Here is a 26,572-nt window from a genome sequence, read left to right as displayed (position 1 = left end):
GAGCCATTCGGTTGGTGTTATTGGAGTTCATCCCGGTACTGGTGTTGAAGCCTGTACGGGTCCTGTCGGACAATGCCACGGCTGTGGCCTATGTCAACCGCCAGGGAGGTACCAAGAGCGCCCCTCTAGCCAGGAGGCTATGAGTCTTTGCCAGTGGGCGGAAGCGAACCTGGAGCAGCTTTCAGCGGCCCACATTGCCGGAGTCATGAATGTCAAGGCGGACTTTCTCAGTCGCCATACCTTGGAGCCCGGAGAGTGGCAACTATCTGCTCAGGCGTTCTTGGACATCACGAAGCGCTGGGGCCAGCGCTTTTTCAGCAGAGGACGGGACCCTCGATCCCTGGGAGTAGATGCTCTTCTCCAACAGTGGCCGCCACAAGAGCTCCTCTATGTGTTCCCGCCCTGGCCCATGTTGGGCAGGGTGCTAGACCGGATGGCAAAGCATCCCGGCAGGGTAATCCTGGTGGGTCCGGATTGGCCCAGACGTCCCTGGTATGCGGACTTGTTCAGGCTCTCAGTCGACGATCCTCTGCGGCTGTCAGTGGAGCAGGGCCTGTTACCTCAGGGTCCCGTGGTGATGGAGTATCCCTCTCCCTTTGGTCTTACGGCCTGGCTATTGAGCGGCAGCGTCTGAGGAAGAAGGGCTTCTCAGACAAGGTCATCGCCACTATGCTGAGAGCGAGGAAGCGCTCTACTTCTACTGCTTACGCCAGGGTTTGGCGTATCTTTGCAGCATGGTGTGAAGCAGGCTCACTTTCTCCCTTCACTGCTCCAATTTCTTCAGTGTTGGCGTTCCTGCAAGAAGGTCTGGAGAAAGGCCTGTCGCTCAGTTCCCTTAAAGTCCAGGTAGCGGCTCTGGCTTGCTTCAGGAGCCGCCTGAAGGGTGCTTCCCTGGCTTCGCAGCCAGATGTGGTGCGCTTTCTCAAGGGAGTTAATCACCTGCGCCCTCCTCTGCACTCAGTGGTGCCTGCGTGGAATCTCAGCCTGGTGCTAAGAGCATTGCAGAAGCCGCCTTTGGAACCCTTGTCGAGGGCATCTCTGAAAGACCTGACGTTGAAAGCAGTCTTTTTGGTGGCTATCACTTCAGCCAGAAGAGTTTCCGAGCTCCAGGCGCTCTCATGTCGAGAGCCTTTTCTGCAGTTCACTGAGGCAGGAGTGACTATTCGCACAGTGCCTGCCTTCCTGCCCAAGATTGGTTCTCGCTTCCATGTGAATCAGCAGCTCTGTCTCCCTTCCTTTCGTAGGGAGGACTACCCAGAGGAGTACTCCGCTCTTGAATATCTGGATGTGAGACGAGTCATCATCAGATACTTGGAAGTGACCAATGATTTCCGGAAATCGGATCATCTGTTTGTCCTGTTTGCAGGTCCTCGTAAGGGTCTGCAGGCTGCTAAGCCTACAGTGGCAAGATGGGTCAAGGAAGCCATTGCAGCGGCTTATGTGGCCGCGGGGAAGGTGCCGCCTATCCAGCTGAAGGCTCACTCCACGAGAGCTCAGGCGGCCTCGATGGCAGAGGCCGGATCCGTCTCCTTGGAAGAGATATGCAAGGCGGCAACGTGGGCTTCGGCTCATACATTCTCCAAGCATTACCGTTTGACTGTGGCTGCACGGGCGGAGGCCCGGTTTGGAGCTTCAGTGTTGAGGTCAGGGATTTCTATGTCCCGCCCTGGGTGAGTACTGCTTCGGTACATCCCACCAGTCTATGGATTGATCAGCTTGATGATATGGAAGGTAAAATTATGTATAATCATACCTGATAATTTTCTTTCCATTAATCATAGCTGATCAATCCATAGCCCCTCCCAGATATCTGTACTGTTTATATTCTGGTTGAATTTTAGGTTCAAGTTTAGCCTTCAGTTACTTCAGGAGGACTTCGTGTTCAAGTTCTTCTTTCACTTGGATTCTTCAAGAGTTGAGACGAGTTTGTGTTACAGTGAGCTGCTGCATTCCTCTCCCCTCCGTTTTACGGGGCTGGATTGAGACATAAATTCTGCCGGCACTCCCTCCCGCTTCGTGCGGCTGTAGGGCAGCTTTGTACCCCTCCCGCTTCGGCGGTGTTAGGGTCAGTCAGCTCCTCCCGCGGTTGCGGTTGCAGGATAAGCCAGATCCCCCCGCATCGGCGGGTGTGGTGTCCCTCCCCCGCTCCGCGGGGATGAGCTGGACGGATTCCCCTCCCCCACTTGTGTGGGGATGAGCTGGGTTGATTCCCCTCCCCCGTTTCGGCGGTGGTGAGCTGGGCAGAGTGTCCCTTCGTGGGTGTAATTCTCTAAGTGCTGAGTCCTGCGGATGGAGCTTTGATATCGACATACTGAGGAGTTTCCGGCAGCACATGACCACATATAGGGAGGCAAAAGTTTGCTCTCTATCTCCACCTGCTGGTAGATGGACACAACCCACCAGTCTATGGATTGATCAGCTATGATTAATGGAAAGAAAATTATCAGGTATGATTATACATAATTTTACCTTCAGTGCATTTTGAATTGTGTTTTTTAGAGAGCAAATGTGAAAATTTTACAAAGATGTGAAGACTTTGCAAGACACTGTATACGAGTATAGACAACAACCATATGTAAACAGTTGGAATAGGTAGCTGGAGATAAAAACAAAGTAAGAATAATGGTGTGAGATATATATAGACACATCAGTTTTAACTACTGTATAGAAGCATTTTTTAAAATAAAATCCATTTCGTTTCACTAGATATGTTTGATTTCATTAAATGTGTGCACTTCAATTTTGGTTAGGTGATATGATGACATTGCTCATGAAGAAGGATACTTTAACAGAAGAAGAGACTCAGTTTTATATTGCTGAAACTGTGCTGGCTATTGATGCTATTCACCAATTGGGGTTCATTCACAGAGATATCAAGCCAGATAACTTGTTGCTGGATGCCAAGGTACATTACATATTTTCAATTTATGTAAGCAATACGATTATCCAACTCCTTAGCAATTTTGAAAATTTCATGTTGATTTGTACACTTTGACAAGTCTGTATTTCAATACTATTTTCAAATCTTTTTCACTAACACTGTTGTCTTGTTTGCTTTCTTTAGGGTCATGTAAAGTTGTCTGATTTTGGATTGTGCACAGGATTAAAGAAAGCTCACAGAACAGAGTTCTACAGGAATCTTACACACAACCCACCTAGTGATTTTTGTATGTAAAATTTATTGAAATGTATATTAGGTCATTAACTTTCAGATTTGACAAAAACTAAACCTAAATGTTACTTTGATACTTGTAGAAACTTGTCTGCTTTAACCATGCCTTTATAATCTGTGTTTTTAATCTGACCTTTTTTCTTTAGGTAGATACTGGTTGACACACAAATTCTTCTTTGAAGAAGGTCTTGCAGTCCATTTTCATATTCCTCCCTTCAGCGTGATTCCCAAATCCATCCCAATCCACTTGGGCCTTTTTCTGCTACCACCCAGTGCTCCCACTAGCCGCCTGCCAGGTGCTTGGATGGTCTTCCCATCTGCATATTCCTTACAGAATTCTCTGAGGTGACTCCCAGGTCTACCTCAATCCACTCAGGCCTGTGCTCCTGCCACCCAGCGTTCCCACCGGCCAACTGCCAGGTGAGGGGCACGTTGCATCCTGTTTCCACAGCTCTGTATTTTCCTTTCTGCTATTTCCAATGGCTCCACTACACTGTCTCTTCTTGATACTCTTCCCAATTTTATTCCCCATCTAACATAGTAACATAGTAGATGACGGCAGAAAAAGACCTGCACGGTCCATCCAGTCTGCCCAACAAGATAAATTCATATGTGCTACTTTTTATAAGTCTGGCCAGCACTATCCCCACCTCCCACCACCAGCTCTGGCACAGACCGTATAAGTCTGCCCAGCACTATCCCCGCCTCCCAACTACCAGTCCCGCCTCCCACCACCAGCTCTGGCACAGACCGTATAAGTCTGCCCAGCACTATCTCCGCCTCCCAACCACCAGCCCCGCCTCCCACCACTGGCTCTGGCACAGACCGTATAAGTCTGCCCAGCACTATCCCCACCTAAACTCGGCTAAGCTCCCAAGGATACATTCTTTCTGAACAGGATTCCTTTATGTTTATCCCACACATGTTTTGAATTCTGTTACTGTTTTCATCTCCACCACCTCCCGCGGGAGGGCATTCCAAGTATCCACCATTCTATCCGTGAAAAAGTACTTCCTGACATTTTTCCTGAGTCTGCCCCCTTCAATCTCATTTCATGTCCTCTCGTTCTACCGCCTTCGCATCTCCGGAAAAGATTCGTTTGCGGATTAATACCTTTCAAATATTTGAACGTCTGTATCATATCACCCTTGTTTCTCCTTTCCTCCAGAGTATACATGTTCAGGTCTGCAAGTCTCCCCTCATATGTCTTGTAACGGAAATCCCATACCATTCTTGTAGCTTTCCTTTGCACCGCTTCAATTCTTTTTACATCCTTCGCAAGATACGGCTTCCAAAACTGAACACAATACTCCAGGTGGGGCCTCGCCAATGACTTGTACAGGGGCATCAACACCTTTTTTCTTCTGCTGTAAGTAGTAAGTAAGTAGTGCTCAAACCACTACTTAAAAACTACATTGGTCACTTTCTGCTTTCATCACCCGACCATCCATTTTGTCTTCTACCTTCTCAGCTCTCAAGCTTCAACATTTTCTTCCTTTCATTCAACCATCTCCATTCTGTCTGAGCACATCTCATCTTTGTCACTGTCATCATACCTCCCTTACTCTTCTCTGTAATCTCTTGCTTCTTCTTCTGCTCTCTGCTGGCGATATCAGTCTCAATCCTGGCCCTCCAAATCAACTCTCACCCTACCAGATCAGGTTACAACACAATGACTCTAATCTTATTTCTGTTCCTTTCCTTTCTCCTCCTCCTCTCTCTTTTTCATGTGCCCTGTGGAATGTCTGTTCTGTCTGAAAGCTTGCCTACATTCACATTCATTCTCTCATCTGCTTGCTCTGGAACTTGGCTTTTCCCTGAAGACTTTGCTTCAGTTGCTGCCCTGTGTCAGGGAGGTTACCCTCTGTCCCATACACCTCACCCAGTTGGCCACAGTGGTGGTGTCAGATTGCTACTCTCACCTTCTTGTAATTTCAACCTCCTCTTCCACCTCAGTCTCACTGCTTTTCTTCCTTTGAAGTCAATGCCATCTGCCTATTCACTCCAATACCTCTATAGATAGTGGTCATTTATTGACCCCTGATAATTCCCTCTCTTCCTTTCTCACTGACTTTTCTTCTTTCTTGAATCATCCTCTTCTTCCCTCATTTTTGGGGATTTTAATGTTAATGCTAAAGACCTCTCTAACTCTTATGCCTCTAAGTTTCTTGCTTTTACATCATTATTTAATCTTCAGCTGTGCTCCATTACACCTACTTACCAGCATGGCCACTGCCTCGATCCTATCTTCTCCAGCTGCACACTCTCTAATTTCTCCACCGCAGTTCTCCCCCTCTCTGGTCATCATCTGATAACTTTCACACTTAATCACCCCCTCCCTCAATCTCATCCAATTTCCACAAACACATTTAGGAAACTTCAGGCTACTTATCCTTGCATTCTCTACACCACTGTTCTCTTTTTCTCATCCACTGTGTTGTCCAAGTCTGTCTATGAGGCAGTCTTTTCTTGTAATACTAGTCTCTTCTCTGCTCTGGACACCCCCACTCCTCCCATTCTGTAAGGCATAGCAAACCCCAGCTTTGGCTGAACTCCAGAATCTGCTACCTAAGTTTCTGTGCCTACTGTGCTAAGCACCTTTGGCTAAAAATCCTGTGCCCATGCTTATTTCATACATTTCAAATTCTTGCAGACCTTCCAGTCTGCTCTTGCACTTGCCAAACCAGACTATTACATCCGTTTGACAAACTCTTGGCTCCATCCCTTGCTACACTGAACTTTCTCTTCAATGTGCCTCCATCTCCACCTCCAACCCCTCTTCCATTTCTCCCCAGACAATGGCTGAATATGAACCTTGACAAGATGAACCTTGAGTTCTCCTCCAAGTCACCTCTTGTCATTCCTTCCTCCTCCAAGTCACTACCTGTTCCTCTGATCCCATTCCCATGCATCTTCTCAGCACTGTCTCTCCTACTGTCAAATCCTCAATCTTGCTCCACTGCAACTGTTCCTGATGCTTTCAAATATGCTGTGCTTACACCACTGCTCAAAAGACCTTCACTAGACCCTACCTGCTGTTCTAACTGTCGCCCCCATCTCCCTCCTCCCTTTCTTATCCAAGCTGCTTGAATGTGCTGTTCACTGTCATTGTCTTGAATTTTTCATCTTAAGCTACTATTGAGCCATTAAAATCTAGCTTTTGCCCTCTACGTTGAACAAAAAGAACCCTTGCTAAAGATCCAAGGACCCTCCACTTAGTCCTCATCCTTCTCAAGTTATCTGCTGCTTTTGACATTGTTGCTCATCACCAACTCCTTGATACTCTGTTCCCACTTGGATATCACTCCCATTGCACTTTTTGCATATGCTTCTTTGGACCATCCTTCACTGCTATCCCATTGCTATCAGTTGGTGTTCATCAGGGCTCTGTCTTTGGACCTCTTCTTTTCTCTCTCTCTACTTATTCCCTTGGTACTCTAATCTATTGCCATGGTTGTCAATATCATTTTTATGCTGATGACTTTCCATGCTACTTTTCCACACTAGCTACCTTGGTGTCTTACTGCCATCTGAAACCGGTCATTTCCAAGACTGAACTTCTCATCCCCCCAAAACCCACCTCTCCTCTTTCCCTCTGCCCCCCCCCCCCCCCCAATTCTCTCTCTGTGGATAAAACTATCTTCCCTATCTCCTCAGCTTGAACCTTAGGGTCATTTCTCTGTTTCTTGCACATTCAACAAACTGCTAAAACTTGTTTTTCTTATCTATCACCAAAATTCATCCCTTTCTTTCTGAACATACCATCAAAAATCTTATCAATACTGTATCATCACCTCTCATTTAGATTTGTATTTATTTATTAGGATTTATTTACCGCCTTTCTGAAGGAATTCACTCAAGGCGGTGTACAACAAAAATAAATCACCATAAGCAATAGACAATTGTACAGTAAAAATATTCAAACAATACAAAGTATAGCACAGTATGCTATATTACATTGCCAACACATTAAAACATTTTAATAGACAGCATAGGGTGTAAGCAGCTTACTTCTCACAGGTTTCTCTCTAAACCATCTCTCTCCCCTTCAGTCTGTTCAAAATTCTGTTGCACAACTTATCTTCCGCCAGTGTCACTACAATCACATAACCCCTCTCTTCAAGTGACTATCCATTTCCTATATAGTTCAAACTCCTCTTACTGACTTACAAGGGCATTTATTTAGCAGCTCCTCACTATCTCTCCACTCTTACCTTTCCCTACATCTCTCTCCAGAGAACTCCGTTTATCAGGTAAGTCTTATCTGTACCCTTCTCTTCCACTGCCAGCTCCAGACTCTTCCTTTTTATCTTGCTGCACCATACGTCTTTCTCCATCTCCTGCACGATTCAAATATAGTCTGAAAGACCATTTTTTAGATTGCTTTTTATCACTTAACCTCTATTCACCAGTTCAGTACCTATGTCTGTTTTAATTATTTCCATTACATAACTCCATAATCCGTTATTTGTCCTGTTTGTGTATCTTGAATAGATTGTAAGCTGTATTGAGCAAGGACCATCTCATACTTATTTCATGTACAGTGCTGTGTATGTCTAGTAGCAGCCAATCTAAAGCAGGAAGAAGTCTTCCACAAAAAGAACAGCAAAACAGTGAGAGTGTAAACTGGAGCAAGACAAATGTCTTCAGTCAATAAAAAAACTGTGGCACTTGGGACGCCATCAAATAATAGTATATTCCATAAACAAACAAATACAAATTGGCCCAACAAAGGCTGTGTTTTGCTGTCTTTACTGAGATCGTGTCTGGCTGTTGCAATTCAGCGTTTACACTGATTTGAAGTTGTAACACAGTTCTACAGATTTTAAAGTTCATGTTAAATGTTCAGGACACCCAACACATGCCATGTTCGGCAATCCTGCCTTCATTGTGGGGGTCCTGAACATTCAACACTAGAACTTTAAAATCTGTGGAACTGTGTTACAGCTTCAGTTCTGTTTAAAAGCTGAACTGCAACAGCCAGACGCGACCTCAGTATAGACAGCAAAACACGGCCTGTGTTGGGTAAAGTTGTCAGCATTTGTTTGTGAAATAAACTTATTTGATGAAGTTCCAAGTGCCACAGTTTTTTATTGACTGAAGAAGTTTTTGTTTTGCTCCAGCTTTCATTGGGTTTGTGGCACCTTCCACTCTCACTGTTTTACTTTAGTAACAGCAGCAGTAGTAACTGTAGTAGTGGAATTTGTATGCTGATTTCAAAGAGCTATTATGTATCTATCAGCCAACCAGTATATAAAGGTTAGATTAAAAACAGCCTCACCTCTCTCAAATTAACCCATGCAACTGCCCCAGTTCCTCTACAATTACATCTCCCCTTAAACCTACCCTCTACAACTTCCCACATCCCCCTAACTACCTTAACCCACCAGTTAGCTCTCCCCCACAACTGCCTATCCACACCTTATTGCTCTATCTCCAAGACTACAACACACACACAGGTTGGAAAGAATTCATTCAGCCATGCTGATCATGCTTTTTTCCCCACTTGTTGTTTTACACTTCAGGAAACATGGATTTTCAGTTTAGCTATTTTCATTGGAAACTGAAGTACTTCTTAGTATTATAATCTGCTATTATGAAATGAATAAGTAGCATTCTGGGTCAGATCAAAGGCTTGTTAAGCCCAGCTTCCTGTCTTTAGCCATAACCAGTTCATACTACTTGGGAATATGTAGTACATCATTGAAATTATGCAGTAATGACTGACACTAAAATATGAGTGGGTGAACTTAGTCCTCATGGTCTTTATTTGCATGCATTACCTCCAGTATATTTAAGTAGATCTCATGCATATTCATTGTGGAAAGTCTTAATACCCAAATGAGTTACAGCCACTGAGGACCGAATTTGCCATTTCTGCCCTTGAAGGCTGTGGGACCGAGAGAATCAGGTGCAAGGGGGCTCCCTTAACACTTTTAAAAACTTTTAATTTTTTATTGTGGCAACAGTGCAGAGGTACGAAGGAATATTCTTCCTAATATAATGCCAAACCAACAACATGGCAATGAATACATTTGGCATTTCCTCCTCCTTTTCTCCTTCAACCTTTGCTTGTTTCCTTCCCCACTATCCCTCCAAATCTTGGACTTACATACTCCCACTCAACACCTCTGTCCCCACTCATCCTCACTCTTCTCAGCCTCATTCCTCAATGTCTTCCCAACCCTATGGCCATGCTCCTCCTCCCCATTCTTAGTCTACACGTGTATCTTAGTTTCTGCTATCCCCTTCATTCCTCAGGTCATGCATGCTTCCTTCTCCAAACATCCCTCAGTCCCCAATACCTCTTGAATCTCTGATTGGCCAGCTAGAAGGCTGCTGCTTCCAACTACAGAGACCTCTTTGTGCCACTGCTCTCAATGAGCTAGTCAGTGAGTGGACTTGGTGGCCCAGGTTTTCTAACCTATACTTGCTGCTCCAGGCCTTTCTCCTTCCTGTGTGGATCAGGTCAGTTGTATGGAGGACGTAGAGCCCAGAATACCAGTAATAGGTGTGGTGTTCAATTTCTGATCAAATCCTCCTGCTGACTGCGCTGTGGAGGGGTCAGCACTGCTTCTCACTTCAGTGGTTCTAGTGTGTAGCTGGAAACAAGAATGAGTTGATTTTTGTTCCAGGATACCTCAGGGAAGAAGGGATGGATATGGTGGTAATATTTTATAAATCTGGATGTGGAATACAGTGGGAGGAGAGGAAAAGGATGAGAGGGAGTGGAGGAGTGGTCTAGTGGTTAGGGTGGTGGACTTTGGTCCTGAGGAACTGAGGTCGATTCCCACTTCAGGCACAGGCAGCTCCTTGTGACTCTGGGCAAGTCACTTAACCCTCCATTGCCCCATGTAAGCCGCATTGAGCCTGCCATGAGTGGGAAAGCGCGGGGTACAAATGTAACAAAAATAAAATAAATAAATAAAAGCCTAATGATACACTTAAGATGGATACAGTGCTGCAATTGCCCAAATTTGGCTTACTGCCTGCCCTTCCCTCCTCCGACACATCCCACTCCCTCAAGGACAGTCCTGCGTTCAGGTTTTTATAAACAAGTATACGAATGTGTACATATTTTTGTTGGGGGGGGGGGGAAGCATATTAAGCTGGAAAAATGTTGCGGGTATCTTTAAGGCTAGAGGTTTTCATCAATCCTTTATCACTTAGGTCTTGCAAACATGTTTTACAGCATTTCAAAACATGAACTCCAAAAGAAAAGCAGAAACCTGGAAGAAAAACAGACGGCAGCTGGTAAGTTATAGGCTTGTACAGAATATAAGACTAAGCCATACCATGCTGGTTTAGTCCAGAAGTCATTGAGCCTAACATCCTGACAGTCTAGGTCACTAAGGTGTTTCTAACAGCAAACAGTTGCTCACTTCCAGGGATAAATGATGACATTCCCCCTCCAATCTGCCTAGTTGTTAATGGACTTTCCAGGAACTTGTCCAACTCCTTTTCAAGCTCAATTGTGCCAGATGATTTGAGTCCATCCGCCATCAAGAAATTGACAGTTTAAATTGTGCCCATCCTCCATCAACAAATTGACAATTTAAATTGTGAAGTGAGTGAAAAAATACTGCTGCTGTTAAAGCATGACCAAGTTCAGCACATAAGTGGGTGATGTCAACCAATGGCCAGGGCTAGCCCAACCACTAAGCCGGACTAGGCAGTTGCCTAGAGCAGCAGCTTGGGGGGGGGGGGGGGGAGAGCAGCACCAAAGAGCAGTCTAAACAAAACAGTAGACCCCCTGACAATCATAGGAACTCAGAGAAAAGGAGGTATTTTTACAAGCAGGGAGGGATGGGCAATTTTCATGTAGCCATTTGCACAGTTTATTTTGGGAGGGGTAGGTGATTGTGATAGGGAGCAAAAGGACAAAATATTAATGGGGGTACTGAGTGCTGTTGACAGCTCTGAGGTGAAACTGCGCCTTCAATTTGTGTAAAGCAGTGTTTCCTTTCCTGGAGTACCCCCTTGCCAGTCAGGTTTTTAGGATATCTACGATGAATATGCATAAGATTGATTTGCATACACTGCCTCCATTGTATGCAGATCTTTCGTGCACATTCATTGTGGATATCCTGAACTTGAGTGTCAAGGGGGTACTCCAGGACAGACTTGGGGAACACTGGTGTAAAATGCTGATCTTTCTTGGCACTTCCCTTGCATAGTGGTCTCCTCACTTTTGTGGTTTTTTTTTTTTCTGCAGTGCTGTATGAACATGAAATAGACTTCTCAAATTGTAGTTCATTTTTGATGCTGTTTTCATTATGATTACCTTTAATCTTATTTTAAAGGTAAAAATCTGTTGCCTAAATCGGGATTTTGTCCATGCCTGAAATAAGGAAGAAAATTCCAAAATTTTATATATATACTAAATGTATTTGTACCATAATCCTGAACATGATCAAAATTACTTTAACCGTTATGCATGAATAGGGCAATTCTAGACCTAATCCTTTGCGGCTTGCATGATCTGGTGCAGAAGATAGTGGTACCGGGGCCACTGAATAATGGTATTCATAACATGATCGGATTTCATACCTCTGGAGTAAGTACACACTGGTAATCCAATACGTTAGCATTTAACGTTCAAAAAGGAGACTATGATAAAATGAAGAGCGGTAAAAAAAAAACCCAAAACTTAAGAGGAGCAGCTGCAAAGGTAAAAAATTTACATCAGGCGTGGATGCTATTCCAAAATACCATCCTGGAAACCCAGACCAGATATATTCCATGTATTAAAAAAGGAAGAAGGAAGGCCAAATGAGGTGAAGGAAGCTATTTGAGCTAAAAGAAAATCTTTCAGAAAATGGAAGAAGGGTCCAACTGAAAATAACTGGAAACAGCATAAGGAATGGCAAGTCAAATGAAAAGCACCGATAAGGAAGTCAAAGAGAGACTTTGAAAAGAAGATTGTGTTGGAGGCAAAAACATATAGTAAAAACGTTTTAGGTATATTTGAAGCAAGAAGTGGGCAAAAGAATTAGTTGGACTGCTAGATGACCGAGGGGTAAAAGGGGCACTCGGAAGACAAAGCCATAGCGGAGAGATTAAATGAATTCTTTGCTTCACCGAGGAAGATTTGGGAGAGATAGCGGTGCCAGAAATGGTATTCAAAGCTGACGAGTCAGAGAAACTGAAATCTCTGTAAACCTGGAAGATGTAATTGGGCAATTTGTAAACTGAAGAGTAGTGGACTGGATGGTATTCATCCAGAGTACTGATAGAATTGAAAAATGAACCTGCAGAACTGTTAGTAATATCTTTAAAATCAAGCATGGTACTGGAAGATTGGAGGGTGACCAATGTAATTCCAATTTTTATAAAGGGTTCCAGAGGTGATCTGGGAAATTATAGACCGATGAGCCTGACTTTGGTGCTGGGCAAAATGACTATTATAAAGAACAAAATTACAGAGCATATACATAAGCATGGATTAATGAGACAAAGCCAATGGGGATTTAGTCAAGGGAAATCTACTACAGTTCTTTGAAAGGGTGAATAAACGTGGATAAAGGTGAGCCAGTCAATATTGTGTATCTGGATTTTAAAAAGGCATTTGACAAAGTACCTCATAAAAGATTCCTGAGGAAATTAGAAAGTCATAGGATAGGAGGTAATTTCCTATTATTGATTAAAAACAGGTTAAAAGATTAGAAAACAAAGTAGGGTTAAATAGTCTGTTTTCTCAATGGAGAAGGGTAGATAGTGGGGTTCCCCAGGAGTCTGTACTGGGACTGCTGTTTTTTTTTTAACATATTTATAAATGATCTAGAGATGGAAATAACTAGTGGCATAATTAAATTTGCTGATGACACAAAGTTATTCAAAGTTGTTAAATTGCAAGAGGATTATAAAAAAAATTGCAAGATGACCTTACGAGACAGGGAGACTGAGCATCCATATCGCAGAAAGACAAGTGAGCAAGTGCAAAGTGATGCATGTGGGAAAGAGGAATCCAAACTTGTAGCTATGTGATGTTGGGAATTATTAGGAAACGAATGGAAAACCAACAATGAGAATGTTTTATATTGTCTTTGTATCCCTCCATGGTGTGACTACACCTTGAATATTGTGTGCAGTTCAGGTCACTGTATCTCAAAAAGGTTACAGTGGATATAGAAAAGGTACAGAAAAGGGCAATGAAAATGATAAAGGGGATGGGGCTACTTCCCTTTGCAGAAAGGCAAAAGTGGCTATGGTAGTTCAGCTTGGAGAAGAGAAGGAGCTATGATAGAGGTCTATAAAATACTGAGTGGAGTGGAATGGGTAGATGTTAAAACCAGAGAAAATATATCTTCACTTAACAAGCAATCTCTGGAATTTGTTACTAGCAGTTAGCTTAGGGTTTAAAAAAGGTTTGGATAATCTCCTAAAAGAGAAATCCGTAAGCCATTATTAAGATGGACTTGGGAAAATCCACTGCTTCTTTCTAGAATAAACAGCATAAAATCTGTTTTACTGACCTGGGTTTTTGCCAGGTACTTGTGATCTGGATTGGCTACTGTTGGAAACAGGATACTGGGCTTGATGAACCTTCAGTCTGCCCCAGTATGGCAACGCTTATGTTTTTATGGCACCCTGGAAAAAGACATTTGCAGCTGAGCTTCTGTTTCCTCTTGCACGATGCCTAAGAAATGCTGGGGGAAGGTTGGTACCTTTGCCATATCAAGGGCTGTTTCTTCTACTTCAGCTCAGATTACGGTGGGCAGCATTTTGTTTTCTCCCAAGGATCAAGAGCCTTTGGGGACAAAGGAGGGCTCGCTGTTCCCAATTTGGAAGCTGCTTATTGGGCTGCAAATCTGAGGACCATCTTCTAGCGGAAAGCATCACCAGGTCAGCAGTGTATTGAGATAGAACAGACAGTCTTTAATGTTGTATTTGACATATACCTTTTACTGATCTTTCTTGTACTCTGCCATATCTGTCTAAATTATGATATTCCTTGGTCCATGTTACAAGTCTGGAAGCAAATAACTGTATACTGCAAATTGAGACCTTAGCTCTTTGGGATACCCCTTTGTTTCTTCCAGGACAGGAGAGTGGATCTTCTGTGGCTCATTCTGTTCCTATTGACAGGATATGGGATTCTTTTCAGCCTGTCACAAGAGAACAGATAATTCCTCTTTAATCTAAATTGGTATCTGCTTTATGTATACTAGATAGTTGTCTAGCTTATATTTTAAAATGTGCACCTTGTTTGATAGTTGATTGGGTTGCCTCCTCTATGAATTCACTTTTAGGGTCTGGATATTATCCTTTAAATTTGGGTGGTATCATGCTGATCCTAATATACCTGCCAATTTTCATCCAGTAGCCAGCGTTCTGATTCTTGATAAATTATCTATTGTTACTTTTTGGTTGTCTTCCTACTTAGACAGTTTTGCTTGTCTGAGTCCTCTTCAATTTGGATTCAGAAAATTTCATAGTACTGAATCTGTTCTCCTCTGTCTGATGTGAATGGATTAATGGCTAAAGGTAAATCCATGATTTTGCTACAGCATTTGATACAGTGGCCCATGACATCCTTTTGTTTAAATTAAATTCAATAGGCATTTCTGACAGAGTTTTTAATTGGTCTAAAAAATTTCTAACTAATAGGCAGTATTCAGTAATAATGAAAGATATGCTTTCTGTTAGTTGGGAAACACCTTGCGGAGTTCCACAGTGCTCCCCTTCATCACCGATCTTATTTAATATTTATATGACCAATATGGATTATGGGTTTTCTTCCTTAGTTTATTTTTATTCATATGCAAATTATATGCTGCTTTTAGTTCCTGTGGATGAATATTGGTCTTCTGCTACAGCAAAGGTAGTTAAATGTATTGTTATGATTCAGCACTATAGCTCAATACATGGTTTTAAGTTTGAATGCTGATAAAACAAAACTATTTTGGGTAGCCCAAAGGGTGGCTCTATTCCTGAATCTTTACATGTGTCAAAATATCTGTGCTTGAAATTAGAACTGTCTTCAGAGATCCTTGGAATTATCTTAGACTTCTCTTTCTCTTTAGAACCTCAAATTAAAATTTTCACTCAGTGTTTTTAAAACTACCTCAACTGCATCATATTAGATGGTATTTTGATCTCATTTTGCCATATTGTTACAATCTTGTGTTCTAAATTATTTAGATTATTGTAATGCTCTCTGTATGTGCCTATTTCTGTAAAGTTGCGATCCAGATTACAATTATTGCAAAATAGAGCAGCTAAACTCATTCTAGGTCAAAAGAAATATGAAAGTGCAACTAGTGCTCTTGTATCTTTACGTTGGGTACCTATTCAATTTAGATCACTTTTTAAGGTGGCATATATGATTTATAAGATATTTGATGGTTTATCTCCAGAGTATTTCTTAAATTTGATTACTTTCCCCCGTGTAGGAGGTTCTTTACAATTCAGAGATCTGTCACGCTTATTACTAACATCTTTTGTTGGTATCAAATATAAGAAAACATTGGAAACTTCTTTTTATTATGCCCCTCAGTTTTGGCTTTCCCTTCCTTTTACTCTTCGAAATTTCTCTGGTTATCTTCAATTTTCCAAAAATCTTATTTCTTTAAGCGTTTTTTTCTTAAATTGTTTTTTTTTTTTTTTTTGTTATGCATATCATGAGTTGCATTTTCTACTTTTTACTTGTTGTAAACTGCTTTGAACCACTGGTTCAGTGGGAGTTGGCAGGATAGAAGAGCTGTATTACATCACAACTGATTCACTTCTGGGACGCTGTTTGGTCCTTTTACGGTCGCTGTTCATGACAAGCCTACACATGCCAATTTGGTCTAGCCATGTGGTTTTGGACAGAACCAACTTTTCACTTTCTTGCTTTTGGTGGCCCGATTGGTGATTAGCGCTGCACTGAATGTGTCCCCAGGTACCCATTAACTTGGAATGGATTGCGAAATGCCATCAGATTATTGAGGGAGAGCACTTCAGAGCAGTTCTTCAGGGGTGTCTTGAGGCATGGAACAGAAGATGGAAGCCGCTGACTACACTTCTAGCAACGAACCTCAACACTTGGGGTATCACCTTGACTTACCTTGTGCATCATGATGAGGTGGTGGGTCCACCTAAACTGTTTCATCCTGGCCATATACAGTGCACACATGTGGATCATTATTGTAATGCTACAGGGAGCAGAATTCATAACGTGTATTTTTTTTTTTTTTTTTTTTTTTTTTTTAACTTTCTGTGGCTAATTTGATTATTCTTGGATTTCAGGGGACTTGATGCATTCACACTATGGAGGGCATATGGCATATTGAGGTTAATGTTTTGGTTGAGTCAATGATAGAGGATTTCACAAGATTTATCTTTCTGTACTCTTCACTAATGTATGGTTCAATGAAAATATTCAATAAAAATTTAAACATAGAAAGAAATGAGTCTCTAGGGAATCCAGCCAGTGAGTTGGAGAGAGGCGCCATAGTTGAAGTGGCACAGACAGATGACATCATCTTTCACATTGTATAAGGGCTGGGCATAACTGCTGTAGGAGCCATGGCCGAACTGCAGTGAATTACATCGGCAAAGATTTTACCAATATAGAAGGCAATGTGAGCAATTAAGTGAGACCTCAAGGAATGAGCCAGTGAGGACTCTTTCAGAAATCTGCACCTTTTTACTGGAAATATGGAAGATTATAGTGTTCTTTGGTAATCTATTACCTCTCTCAGGGCCGGTCTTAGGCTGAGGCGGCCGCATAGGGCCTCGCGCTTAAGGGGGCCCCCGCGCTGCGCGCCTCAGCTTCCTTCGCTCCCGATTCCCGGCTGTATTTAAATTTACCTCCGTTGCAGGCAGCATCAGTGAAAACGCTGTCTGACGTCCCACCAGCCTTCCCTTCGCTCATTCGTTCCCTCTGTGTCCCACCCCAAGGAAATGACGTCAGAAGAAGGCGGGGCACTGATAGAACGAACGAGCAAAGGGAAGGCTGATGAAACGTCAGCGTTTCACTAACGCTGCCTGCAACGGAGGTAAATTAAAATACTTGAAGATCTGAGCCTGCCATGAGTGGGAAAGCGTGGGGTACAAATGTAACTTTAAAAAAAGAGAAGAGGGGAAGGGAGAGAGAGTTGCTGGCGGACTGGGAGGAGAGGGAGAGATGCCAGACCAAGTGGGTGGGTGGGGGAGGTCATTAAGAGAGAACTATGGGAGGGGAGGCAAGACAAGGCACAACATATTAAAAAGAATGGGTGAAGGCACTGGGGGGTGGGGAGGTTACATGAGAGAGAATGGGTGAAGACACAGGGGGGTCACATAAGAGAGAGAATGGGTGAAGGCATGGGGACACATGAGAGAGACAGAATGGGTGAAGGCACAGAGGGCACATGAGAGAAATAGAGAATGGGTGAAGGCACAGGGGATACATGAGAGAAGGCATGGAGGGGAGCAGGTGGACATGGGAGGGAAGGGGAGAGAGGAGCATCGATGGACATGGATGGGAGGGCAGGGCCCAGGGAGAGAGGATTAATTGCTGGACATGGAGGGGAGGGAGGAAAATTGCTGGATTTGGATAGATGGAGGAGGGAAGGGGAGAGAGGAGCATCGATGGACATGGATGGGAGGGCAGGGCCCAGGGAGAGGAGGGGAGGGCAGGGGAGAGAGGAGAAATGTTGGATATGGGATGGAGGGAAGGAAAGACAAAGGAAGGAGATGCACATGGATGGAGGGGAAGGGAGAATGGTAGACAGGACACTGGAGGATGGTGGACATGGTGAGAGAAAAAATATCAAATGGAAAGAAGACACTGCATAAAACAGAAGACACTGGGACCAAAGAGAATAGAAAAACTAAATGATCAGACAACAAAGGTAGAAAAAAAGTATTTTATTCAGAATTTATTAATTGGAATATGTCAGCTTTTGGAAATGTTCATCTGTGATATTTTGCATGTAAGTTTCAATTTTTCTAGTATTGCTGCATGCTGAGTCCGACTTCTTGAGGTAACTTTCCAGTTCAGTATTTTGCCTTCATATCTGTTGTCATGTGTTTTTCATGTGTGATCAAGGTGCAGTATCCTGCTAGCGTGTAGTATTTGCAGCCTTTTTTGTTTTGTTTTTTTTCACAAGGTAATGTAGTGGTGTTTTAGAGCCTGGTGTAATTACAGTTCTGCCTTTCCACGCATAAGGTTGCAGCTCGTCCTGTCCTTGGAATTAGTGCTGTTATAGTTTGGTAAGGTTATGAGTGTGTTTTTGCACAAGTTTGTGTATAGTGTTTTGCAGTGGTGAGATTGTGTGTCCGCACCTCTGACCCCCCCGGGGTTATGAGAATTGGAACTACTAATTGTAGTGGACTTGAACTGAATAATTTCTGGGGAGCAGGGGTTTCATGATAGCATTGTGCTTATTATTTCAATCAGTTTTTCTGTACAAATTTAGCTTCATTTGTCTTTATTTGAAATTTCATAAATAAAAAATGTTCTAAAAATTTAATAATCAATGGGGTGGAGCGGGGCTAGGATGGGGCCCCACCAAATTGGTCTGCACAGGGCCCCGCACTTGCTAAGACCAGCCCTGACCTCTCAGAAGGCAGTGAAAGTGAGCAGGATTGCTAGTTCAGACCCGATGGATGGACAAACAAGAATCATAAACGGCATTATTTCAAAATTCCTTACAAAAGTTAGAAAATGTCAGTCAATTGAAAAATTGGTCAGCTTCCCTAATTAAAGGGAATTTTAATAGTGGAGTTCCCCAGGGGTCTGTGCTGGGTCCACAGCTTTTTAACATATTTATAAATGATCTGGAAACAGGAATCACAAGTGAGGTGATAAAATTTGCTGAAGACACAAAGTTATTCAAAGTTGTTAAATCACAGGAGGATTGTGAAAAATTGCAAGAGGGCCTTACGAAACTAGCAGAATGGACATCCAAATGGCAGATATTTAACGTGAGCAAGTGAAAATTGATGCATGTTGGGGAAGAGGAATCCAAACTATTAATTATTTGGTTCATTTCTACCCCACATTTTCCCACAAATGCAGGCACAATGTGGCTTACAGGAATTAGAAAAGAAGTGACATACAATACATGGATGGTATAGATGAAAGCTAAGGTAGCGCTAATCACATTGAATGTTGACCTGGACCAAGTCATCCCCTGTGGGTCAACTGTCTCTCGTCATCTTGATAATGTTGTGGAGAAAGAGATCACACTCATCGACAAGCTAACTTTAGAGCCACAATTTGGAGTGACACTATAGATACATGATGCAAGGTTCCACACCTAGGAGTCACCACCCAGGAAAAGAATTGACGTTGATACGTTGAAACACTCTGCAAAGTGTGCAACAGTAGCTAAGAAAGCAAATAGAATGTTAGTCTCAATTTTGGTCCAGAGACTTGCACGGGGATGGGTAAGATTTCTGTCCCCATGTAACTCTGTATTTTGGTCTCCATTCCTTTCAAAATAATTCCTGTCATAGTGCTTTTGTATCGCTCCCTAGTGCAAGTTTACCTCAGATATTGTGTGCAATTTTGTTCGCTGCATCTCAAAAAAGATACAGCGGAATTACAAAAAGTACAGAGAAGAGTGGTGAAAATGGTGAAGGGGATGGGACAACTTCCCTATGAGGAAAGGCTAAAGGGGCTAGGGCTCTTCCATATCATCATGCTGATCAATCCATAGGCTGGTGGGTTGGGTCCATCTAACAGCAGGTGGAGATAGAGAGCAATCCTTTTGCCTCCCTCAGTATGTTCTCTATCTCAGCAGGTGGTGGTCACACACAGCAGCAGCTCTGGCTAGGCCTCCAAGCCTAATTTTTAGGTTTTGTTGAGTGCCTGGGGTTGAGGGCTCTTCTTGAGCAAGTGCAAACCTGGTGGCGCCAGGTCCCTCCTTTTCTCCCCCCTCCCGCTGGCTCCGTTAAAAAAAAAAAAAAAAAAAAAAAATTTTGGACGTCCTTAAGGGCGTTTATTTCGACGTTTATTGCAGCTACTCACTGGGACACCAGGTCGTTACAGCTCAGAGCGAGAAGCAGGTAATTTTTACCTTTTTATAGCGGGCAGGGGGTTCCCCGATTGATCTCCACGTGGCCTATGGCGTCGGAGGGCGAGGGCGCGAAGAATTGTTCCCCGGACCGCGTGTGCGCTTCTAGCGGGGATGCGGGGGTTTTAAAATCTGATTCGCCCTTGTTGGGTGTCAGTTTGGAGGCCGGTCAGTGTCCCGGGTCTTCCGGCGCGGCGGTTTTTCCCGCCATAAACGCCCATCCCCCGCTGCTCGCCTCCGCCATCTTGGCTGGCCACTCTGCTCGGACGGCTTCTTCTTGGGCCGCCCTTGAGCTGGGAGACGTTAATGCCATGGCCGCCCTTGATTTGGGCGACGGCAAAAAAGCGGCTAAAGTTAAGCGCCGTTCTTCCCGCGCGGCTCCTTCGCGGAGTGTCGCGCCGGACGCCATCTTGGATGCTCAGCATGGTTCTCCCCCGCTCTTGCGAGCGCCGGTTGAGGGTGCGTCTAGGGCTGTGGCCCAGGCTGCTGAATTGCACAGTTTGTGGGGTTTCTCCCCCGAGTTTATTTTGCTGCTGCATCAGGCCTTCCTTATGCAAAACGCTGCCCCTTCTCCCTTGTCCGATAACGGGGTTGAGGCCCCCGGAAGTAAACGCCCTCGGGTGGATTCCCAGGCCTTAGAGGACGCTGTTTCCTCTGATGTAGATGAGGGCAGCGTATCTGAGTTCTCACAACGGTCCTTTGGGGATTCCTTGGAGGAGACGGATTCCCGCTCGGATGGAGCGGATGACCCCTCTGCAGCGCGGATCTTTCGCTCAGAGGATGTGCCCAACCTGTTACTTCAGGCCATGAGCATTTTGAAGATTTCCTCGCCAGAGGACGTCTCTCCCTCAGCCCCTGTTGGCTCTGCCATTATGCTGGGGACGAAGCGCCCGCCTAGAACCTTCCACGTGCACGATGCCATGCACACCTTAATTTCGGCTCAATGGGATGTCCCGGAAGCGAGCCTCAAAGTGGCTAGGGCTATGTCTCGCCTCTATCCTTTGCCTGAAAGTGAACGTGAGGCCTTTATTTAGCCTACCGTGGATTCTTTAATCACTGCGGTGACTAAGAAAACGGCGTTGCCGGTGGACGGTGGCACGGCCCTAAAGGACGCCCAAGACAGAAGATTGGAAGTGGCTTTAAGGTCGTCCTTCGAGGCGGCTGCCTTAAGTTTGCAGGCCTCAGTTTGCGGCTCCTATGTGGCCAGGGCGTGCCTGACGATTGTGCAGCGGGCTTCCCCCTCGGATCCTTCCTTGAGGGCTGACTGGCCGGCCCTGGAATCGGGCTTGGCTTATTTGGCAGACTTACTGTATGATGTCTTGAGAGCCTCGGCTAAAGGTATGGCTCAGACAGTCTCTGCGCGGCGCTGGCTTTGGCTGAAACATTGGTCTGCGGACCACGCCTCTAAGTCCCGCCTGGCTAAGTTGCTTTTTAAAGGCAAGCTGCTCTTTGGGGTCGAGCTGGACAAAATCGTGACCGATCTCGGCACGTCTAAGGGCAAGAGGTTACCAGAGGTCAGGGCTCGGGCCAGTGCTCGCCCCGGTATCTCCAGAGGACGGTTTCAAGAAGCCCTTCGGTACCGCCCGGGCAAGTCGGGCTCCTCTGCCCCCTCTTCCTTCAAAAGGAACTTCTCCCGCAAGCAGCATTCCTTTCGCAGAGACCGCCGTCCCGGAGGTACGCCCTCCGGTCCTCCCCCAGGGTCTCGTACCCAATGACGGGGTCCTGGTCCATGGCCCAGTGCAGATTGGAGGACGCCTGTCCTCGTTTCTGGGCGAGTGGACCAAAGTAACTTCAGACGCTTGGGTGCTGGAAGTCATCAGAGACGGCTACAAGTTAGAGTTCTGCCGACCCTTAAGAGACGGGTTTGTACTCTCTCCCTGCAAGTCTCCGGTCAAAGCTGTGGCAGTGCAGCAGACCTTGGACAACCTGATCCGCCTGGGTGCGGTCGTTCCGGTGCCAGAAAATCAGATTGGCAAGGGACGTTACTCCATTTACTTTGTGGTACCAAAGAAAGGAGGTTCTGTCAGACCTATCCTCGACCTCAAAGGGGTCAATCGGGCCTTGAAAGTGCGGCACTTTTGCATGGAGACTCTCCGCTCTGTTATAGCGGCAGTGAAGGCAGGAGAGTTCTTGGCTTCCTTGGACATCAAGGAAGCGTACCTGCATATTCCCATCTGGCCTCCTCTTCAACGCTTTCTGCGTTTTGCAGTCCTGGGCCGACACTTCCAGTTCAGAGCCCTCCCTTTCGGGTTGGCTACTGCTCTGCGGACCTTCTCCAAAGTAATGGTGGTCATCGCGGCCTTCCTGTGAAAGGAAGGAGTACAAGTCCATCCTTATCTGGACGACTGGTTGATCCGAGCCCCCTCTTATGCAGAGTGCGGCAAAGCTGTGGACCGGGTGGTTGCTCTTTTGAGCTCCCTGGGGTGGATCATCAACTGGGAGAAGAGCCAGCTGCGCCCGACTCAGTCCCTGGAGTATCTGGGAGTTCGATTCGACACCCAGGTGGGCAGAGTGTTCCTGCCAGACAATTGGATTGTCAAGCTTCAGGCTCAGGTGGACCAGTTCCTAGTAGCCTCTCCTCTTCGGGCTTGGGACTATGTGCAGCTGTTGGGCTCTATGACGACCACGATGGAAGTAGTGCCCTGGGCCAGGGCTCATATGAGACCACTACAACACTCTCTGCTGCAGCGCTGGACTCCGATGTCGGAGGATTATGCTGTGCACCTTCCCTTGGACCCAGCAGTGCGCAAGGCGCTGAGCTGGTGGATGCAGACAGACAAGTTGTCTGCAGGAATGCCTCTGGTGACCCCGGAGTGGATTGTCGTCACGACGGGCGCCTCTTTGTCGGGCTGGGGAGCCCACTGCTTGGGAAGGACAGCGCAGGGGCTCTGGTCTCCTGCAGAGGCAAAGTGGTCTATCAACCTCCTGGAACTCAGAGCCATTCGGTTGGCGCTTTTGGAGTTCATCCCGGTACTGGCGTTGAAGCCAGTACGGGTCCTGTCGGACAATGCCACGGCTGTGGCCTATGTCAACCGCCAGGGAGGTACCAAGAGCGCCCCTCTAGCCAAGGAGGCCATGAATCTATGCCAGTGGGCGGAAGCGAACCTGGAACAGCTGTCAGCGGCCCACATTGCCGGAGTCATGAATGTCAAGGCGGACTTTCTCAGTCGCCATACCTTGGAGCCCGGAGAGTGGCAGCTATCTGCTCAGGCGTTCTTGGACATCACGAAGCGCTGGGGCCAGCCGAGCCTAGATCTGATGGCGTCATCGGCCAATTGCCAAGTGCCGCGCTTTTTCAGCAGAGGACGGGACCCTCGATCCCTGGGAGTAGATGCTCTTCTCCAACAGTGGCCGACACAAGAGCTTCTCTGTGTTCCCGCCCTGGCCCATGTTGGGCAGGGTGCTAGACCGGGTGGCAAAGCATCCGGGCCGGATAATCCTGGTGGGTCCGGACTGGCCCAGACGTCCCTGGTATGCGGACTTGATCAGGCTCTCAGTCGACGATCCTCTGCGGCTGCCAGTGGAGCAGGGCCTGTTACATCAGGGTCCCGTGGTGATGGAGGATCCCTCCCCCTTTGGTCTTACGGCCTGGCTATTGAGCGGCAGCGTCTGAGAAAGAAGGGCTTCTCAGACAAGGTCATCGCCACTATGCTGAGAGCGAGGAAGCGCTCTACTTCTACTGCTTACGCCAGGGTTTGGCGTATCTTTGCAGCGTGGTGTGAAGCAGGCTCACTTTCTCCCTTCACTGCTCCAATTTCTTCAGTGTTGGCGTTCCTGCAAGAAGGTCTGGAGAAAGGCCTGTCGCTCAGTTCCCTTAAAGTCCAGGTAGCGGCTCTGGCTTGCTTCAGGGGTCGCCTGAAGGGTGCTTCCCTGGCTTCGCAGCCAGATGTGGTGCGCTTTCTCAAGGGAGTTAATCACCTGCGCCCTACTCTGCACTCAGTGGTGCCTGCGTGGAATCTCAACCTGGTGCTAAGAGCATTGCAGAAGCCGCCTTTGGAACCCTTGTCGAGGGCATCTCTGAAAGACCTGACGTTGAAAGCAGTCTTTTTGGTGGCTATCACTTCAGCCAGAAGAGTTTCCGAGCTCCAGGCGCTCTCATGTCGAGAGCCTTTTCTGCAGTTCACTCTGCAAAGTGTGCAACAGTAGCTAAGAAAGCAAATAGAATGTTAGTCTCAATTTTGGTCCAGAGACTTGCACGGGGATGGGTAAGATTTCTGTCCCCATGTAACTCTGTATTTTGGTCTCCATTCCTTTCAAAATAATTCCTGTCATAGTGCTTTTGTATCGCTCCCTAGTGCAAGTTCACCTCAGGTATTGTGTGCAATTTTGTTCGCTGCATCTCAAAAAAGATACAGCGGAATTACAAAAAGTACAGAGAAGAGTGGTGAAAATGGTGAAGGGGATGGGACAACTTCCCTATGAGGAAAGGCTAAAGGGGCTAGGGCTCTTCAGCCTGGAGAAGATGGCTGAGATGTGATGTGATATAGAAGTCTATAAAATGCTGAGTGGAGTGGATATGGGAGATGTAAATCACTTGTTTGCTCTTTCGAAAAATATAAGGATCTGGGGGCACGTAGTGAAGCTATTAAGTAGTAAATTTATAATAAATCTGAAGAAATATTTCATCACTCTGTGTGTATTTAAACTCTGGAATTCTTTGGCAGAGAATGTGATAAATGCAGTTAACATAGCAGGGTGTAAAAAGGTTTGACCAAGTTCCTTAAAGAAAAGTCCATAAGCCATTATTAAGATGGGCTTGGGAAAATCCACTGCTTATTCCTGAGATAAGCAGCTTAAAATCTGTTTGGAATTTTGCCAGATACTTGTGACCTGGATTGTCCGCTGTTCAGAACAGGATACTGGGCTTGGTGGACCTTTGGTCTATCCCAGTATGTCAGTTCTTATGATCTTATTTGGTAGATATTATTAAAGACCATTGCTCTACTCTTTGCCATATTTTGGCAGTTCAGCCGTCCACATTGACCACCTCTGATAGCACGTCATTAAACCAGTACAGGCATGGTTGTTTATCCCATGAGATTTATAACGAACAACCTCAGCCGACTCAGTGTACAGTGATCCCTAAAGAGACAGAGAAAAAGCTTAATCTAATTAGCTGATATCTGCCTAACCTAAGCAACAGCCTTCCTTTTGATTATGCCCTCACATCCACTCTCTTCAGAACATTTATCCTGCCCTACCTGTAAGAGGTAGAGTTCCTTCCAACCATTGTTTTGCAGAAGGGAGTCTGCCTACTTTTCCAAATTAATGCATAGAACCAGTCCCACCCCAGGAGAAAAAAATTAGATTTTTACTCCCAACATAGTTCCTCATTCTAAAAAAGACATAAGAAATTGGGTCCTGTACATACTCTTATTCCAAACCATCTGCTCACTCCTGAGCTCTCCTGCCTCACTCCTTTCCTGGCCTCTTTCTGTTGTTTCAGTCGCTCCCCATTATAACACTTCTACATTCTCTCTACTCACTATCCTTCTCTCCTTAAGAACCCTCAAGGTCTCTCCAATATGGTTCCCACCATGCAAAGCATCTCTCCTCCCTCTCCTTTTTACACCCTTATAGCCCAATACCTCTTCTCTCTCTCTCTCTCCACCTACACTTGTAGCCCAGCTACCTCCCTGTTCCTCTCTTTATTCCACCCCTATGGTCCAGCAATTCCCTGTCCCGTCCCAAAATAAGTGCAGCTTCAATGTTAAATAGGGCAGCAGTTTGGAGGGGAGAGCATCTGTAGGAAGCCCTGCCTGGTGACAGGAAATGCAGCTACACAAATCCTGATGCAATGCTCATTCCTAGCTTGTGTAAGTGGCAAACCATGCAGTGGAAGTGAGTCTGCTAAGTATGATTCTCCGAGGACAAGCAGGCTGCTTGTTCTCACTGATGGGGTGACGTCCACGGCAGCCCCTCCAATCGGAATCTTCACTAGCAAAGGCCTTTGCTAGTCGCGCGCCGATGCGCACCGCGCATGTGCGGCCGTCTTCCCGCCCGAACCGGCTCGTGTTCGTCAGTCTTCTTTTGTCCGCGCTCGGGATGGTTGTGTTTTGTGCCGTTTCGCACCCCTCAAAGTTGACCCTCGCGCGTCTTTGCGATTTTCGCTTTCGGGGTAGGCCTTTTTTGAGGCCTCGATACGGGTTTTTTCTCTCCCTATTTTTGGTGCCTTCATCGCCATTACGAATTTTGTTTTCGCCGGCGTGATTTTTCCGCCCATGTCATCGAAGTCTCCCAGCGGCTTCAAGAAGTGCACCCAGTGCGCCCGGGTAATCTCGCTCACTGATAGGCACGCGTCGTGTCTTCAGTGTCTGCGGGCTGGGCACCGCCCGCAGGCCTGCAGTCTTTGCGCCGTTTTACAGAAAAGGACTCAGGTAGCGAGATTGGCCCAGTGGAACGTGTTGTT

At 45.6% G+C, this 26,572-nt stretch overlaps 1 protein-coding gene across 4 annotated transcripts in view; it reads left to right on the top strand.

Moving 5' to 3' along the window:
* Window positions 1–26,572, top strand: part of STK38L (serine/threonine kinase 38 like) — a 228,088-nt gene that overhangs the window by 134,155 nt on the left and 67,361 nt on the right. For all 4 annotated transcript variants that reach the window (XM_030214536.1, XM_030214537.1, XM_030214538.1 and 1 more), the window contains exons 7-9: window positions 2,751–2,905; window positions 3,065–3,167; window positions 10,365–10,426. In XM_030214536.1, the coding sequence (XP_030070396.1) occupies window positions 2,751–2,905; window positions 3,065–3,167; window positions 10,365–10,426 (320 nt within the window). The remainder of the gene's footprint in view (window positions 1–2,750; window positions 2,906–3,064; window positions 3,168–10,364; window positions 10,427–26,572) is intronic.

The sequence above is a fragment of the Microcaecilia unicolor genome, chromosome 9 (genome assembly GCF_901765095.1).
Source record: "Microcaecilia unicolor chromosome 9, aMicUni1.1, whole genome shotgun sequence".
Taxonomy (NCBI): Eukaryota; Metazoa; Chordata; class Amphibia; order Gymnophiona; family Siphonopidae; genus Microcaecilia; species Microcaecilia unicolor.
Note: the sequence above shows the minus strand (reverse complement) of the source record. Positions and strands in the feature narration are given on the sequence as shown.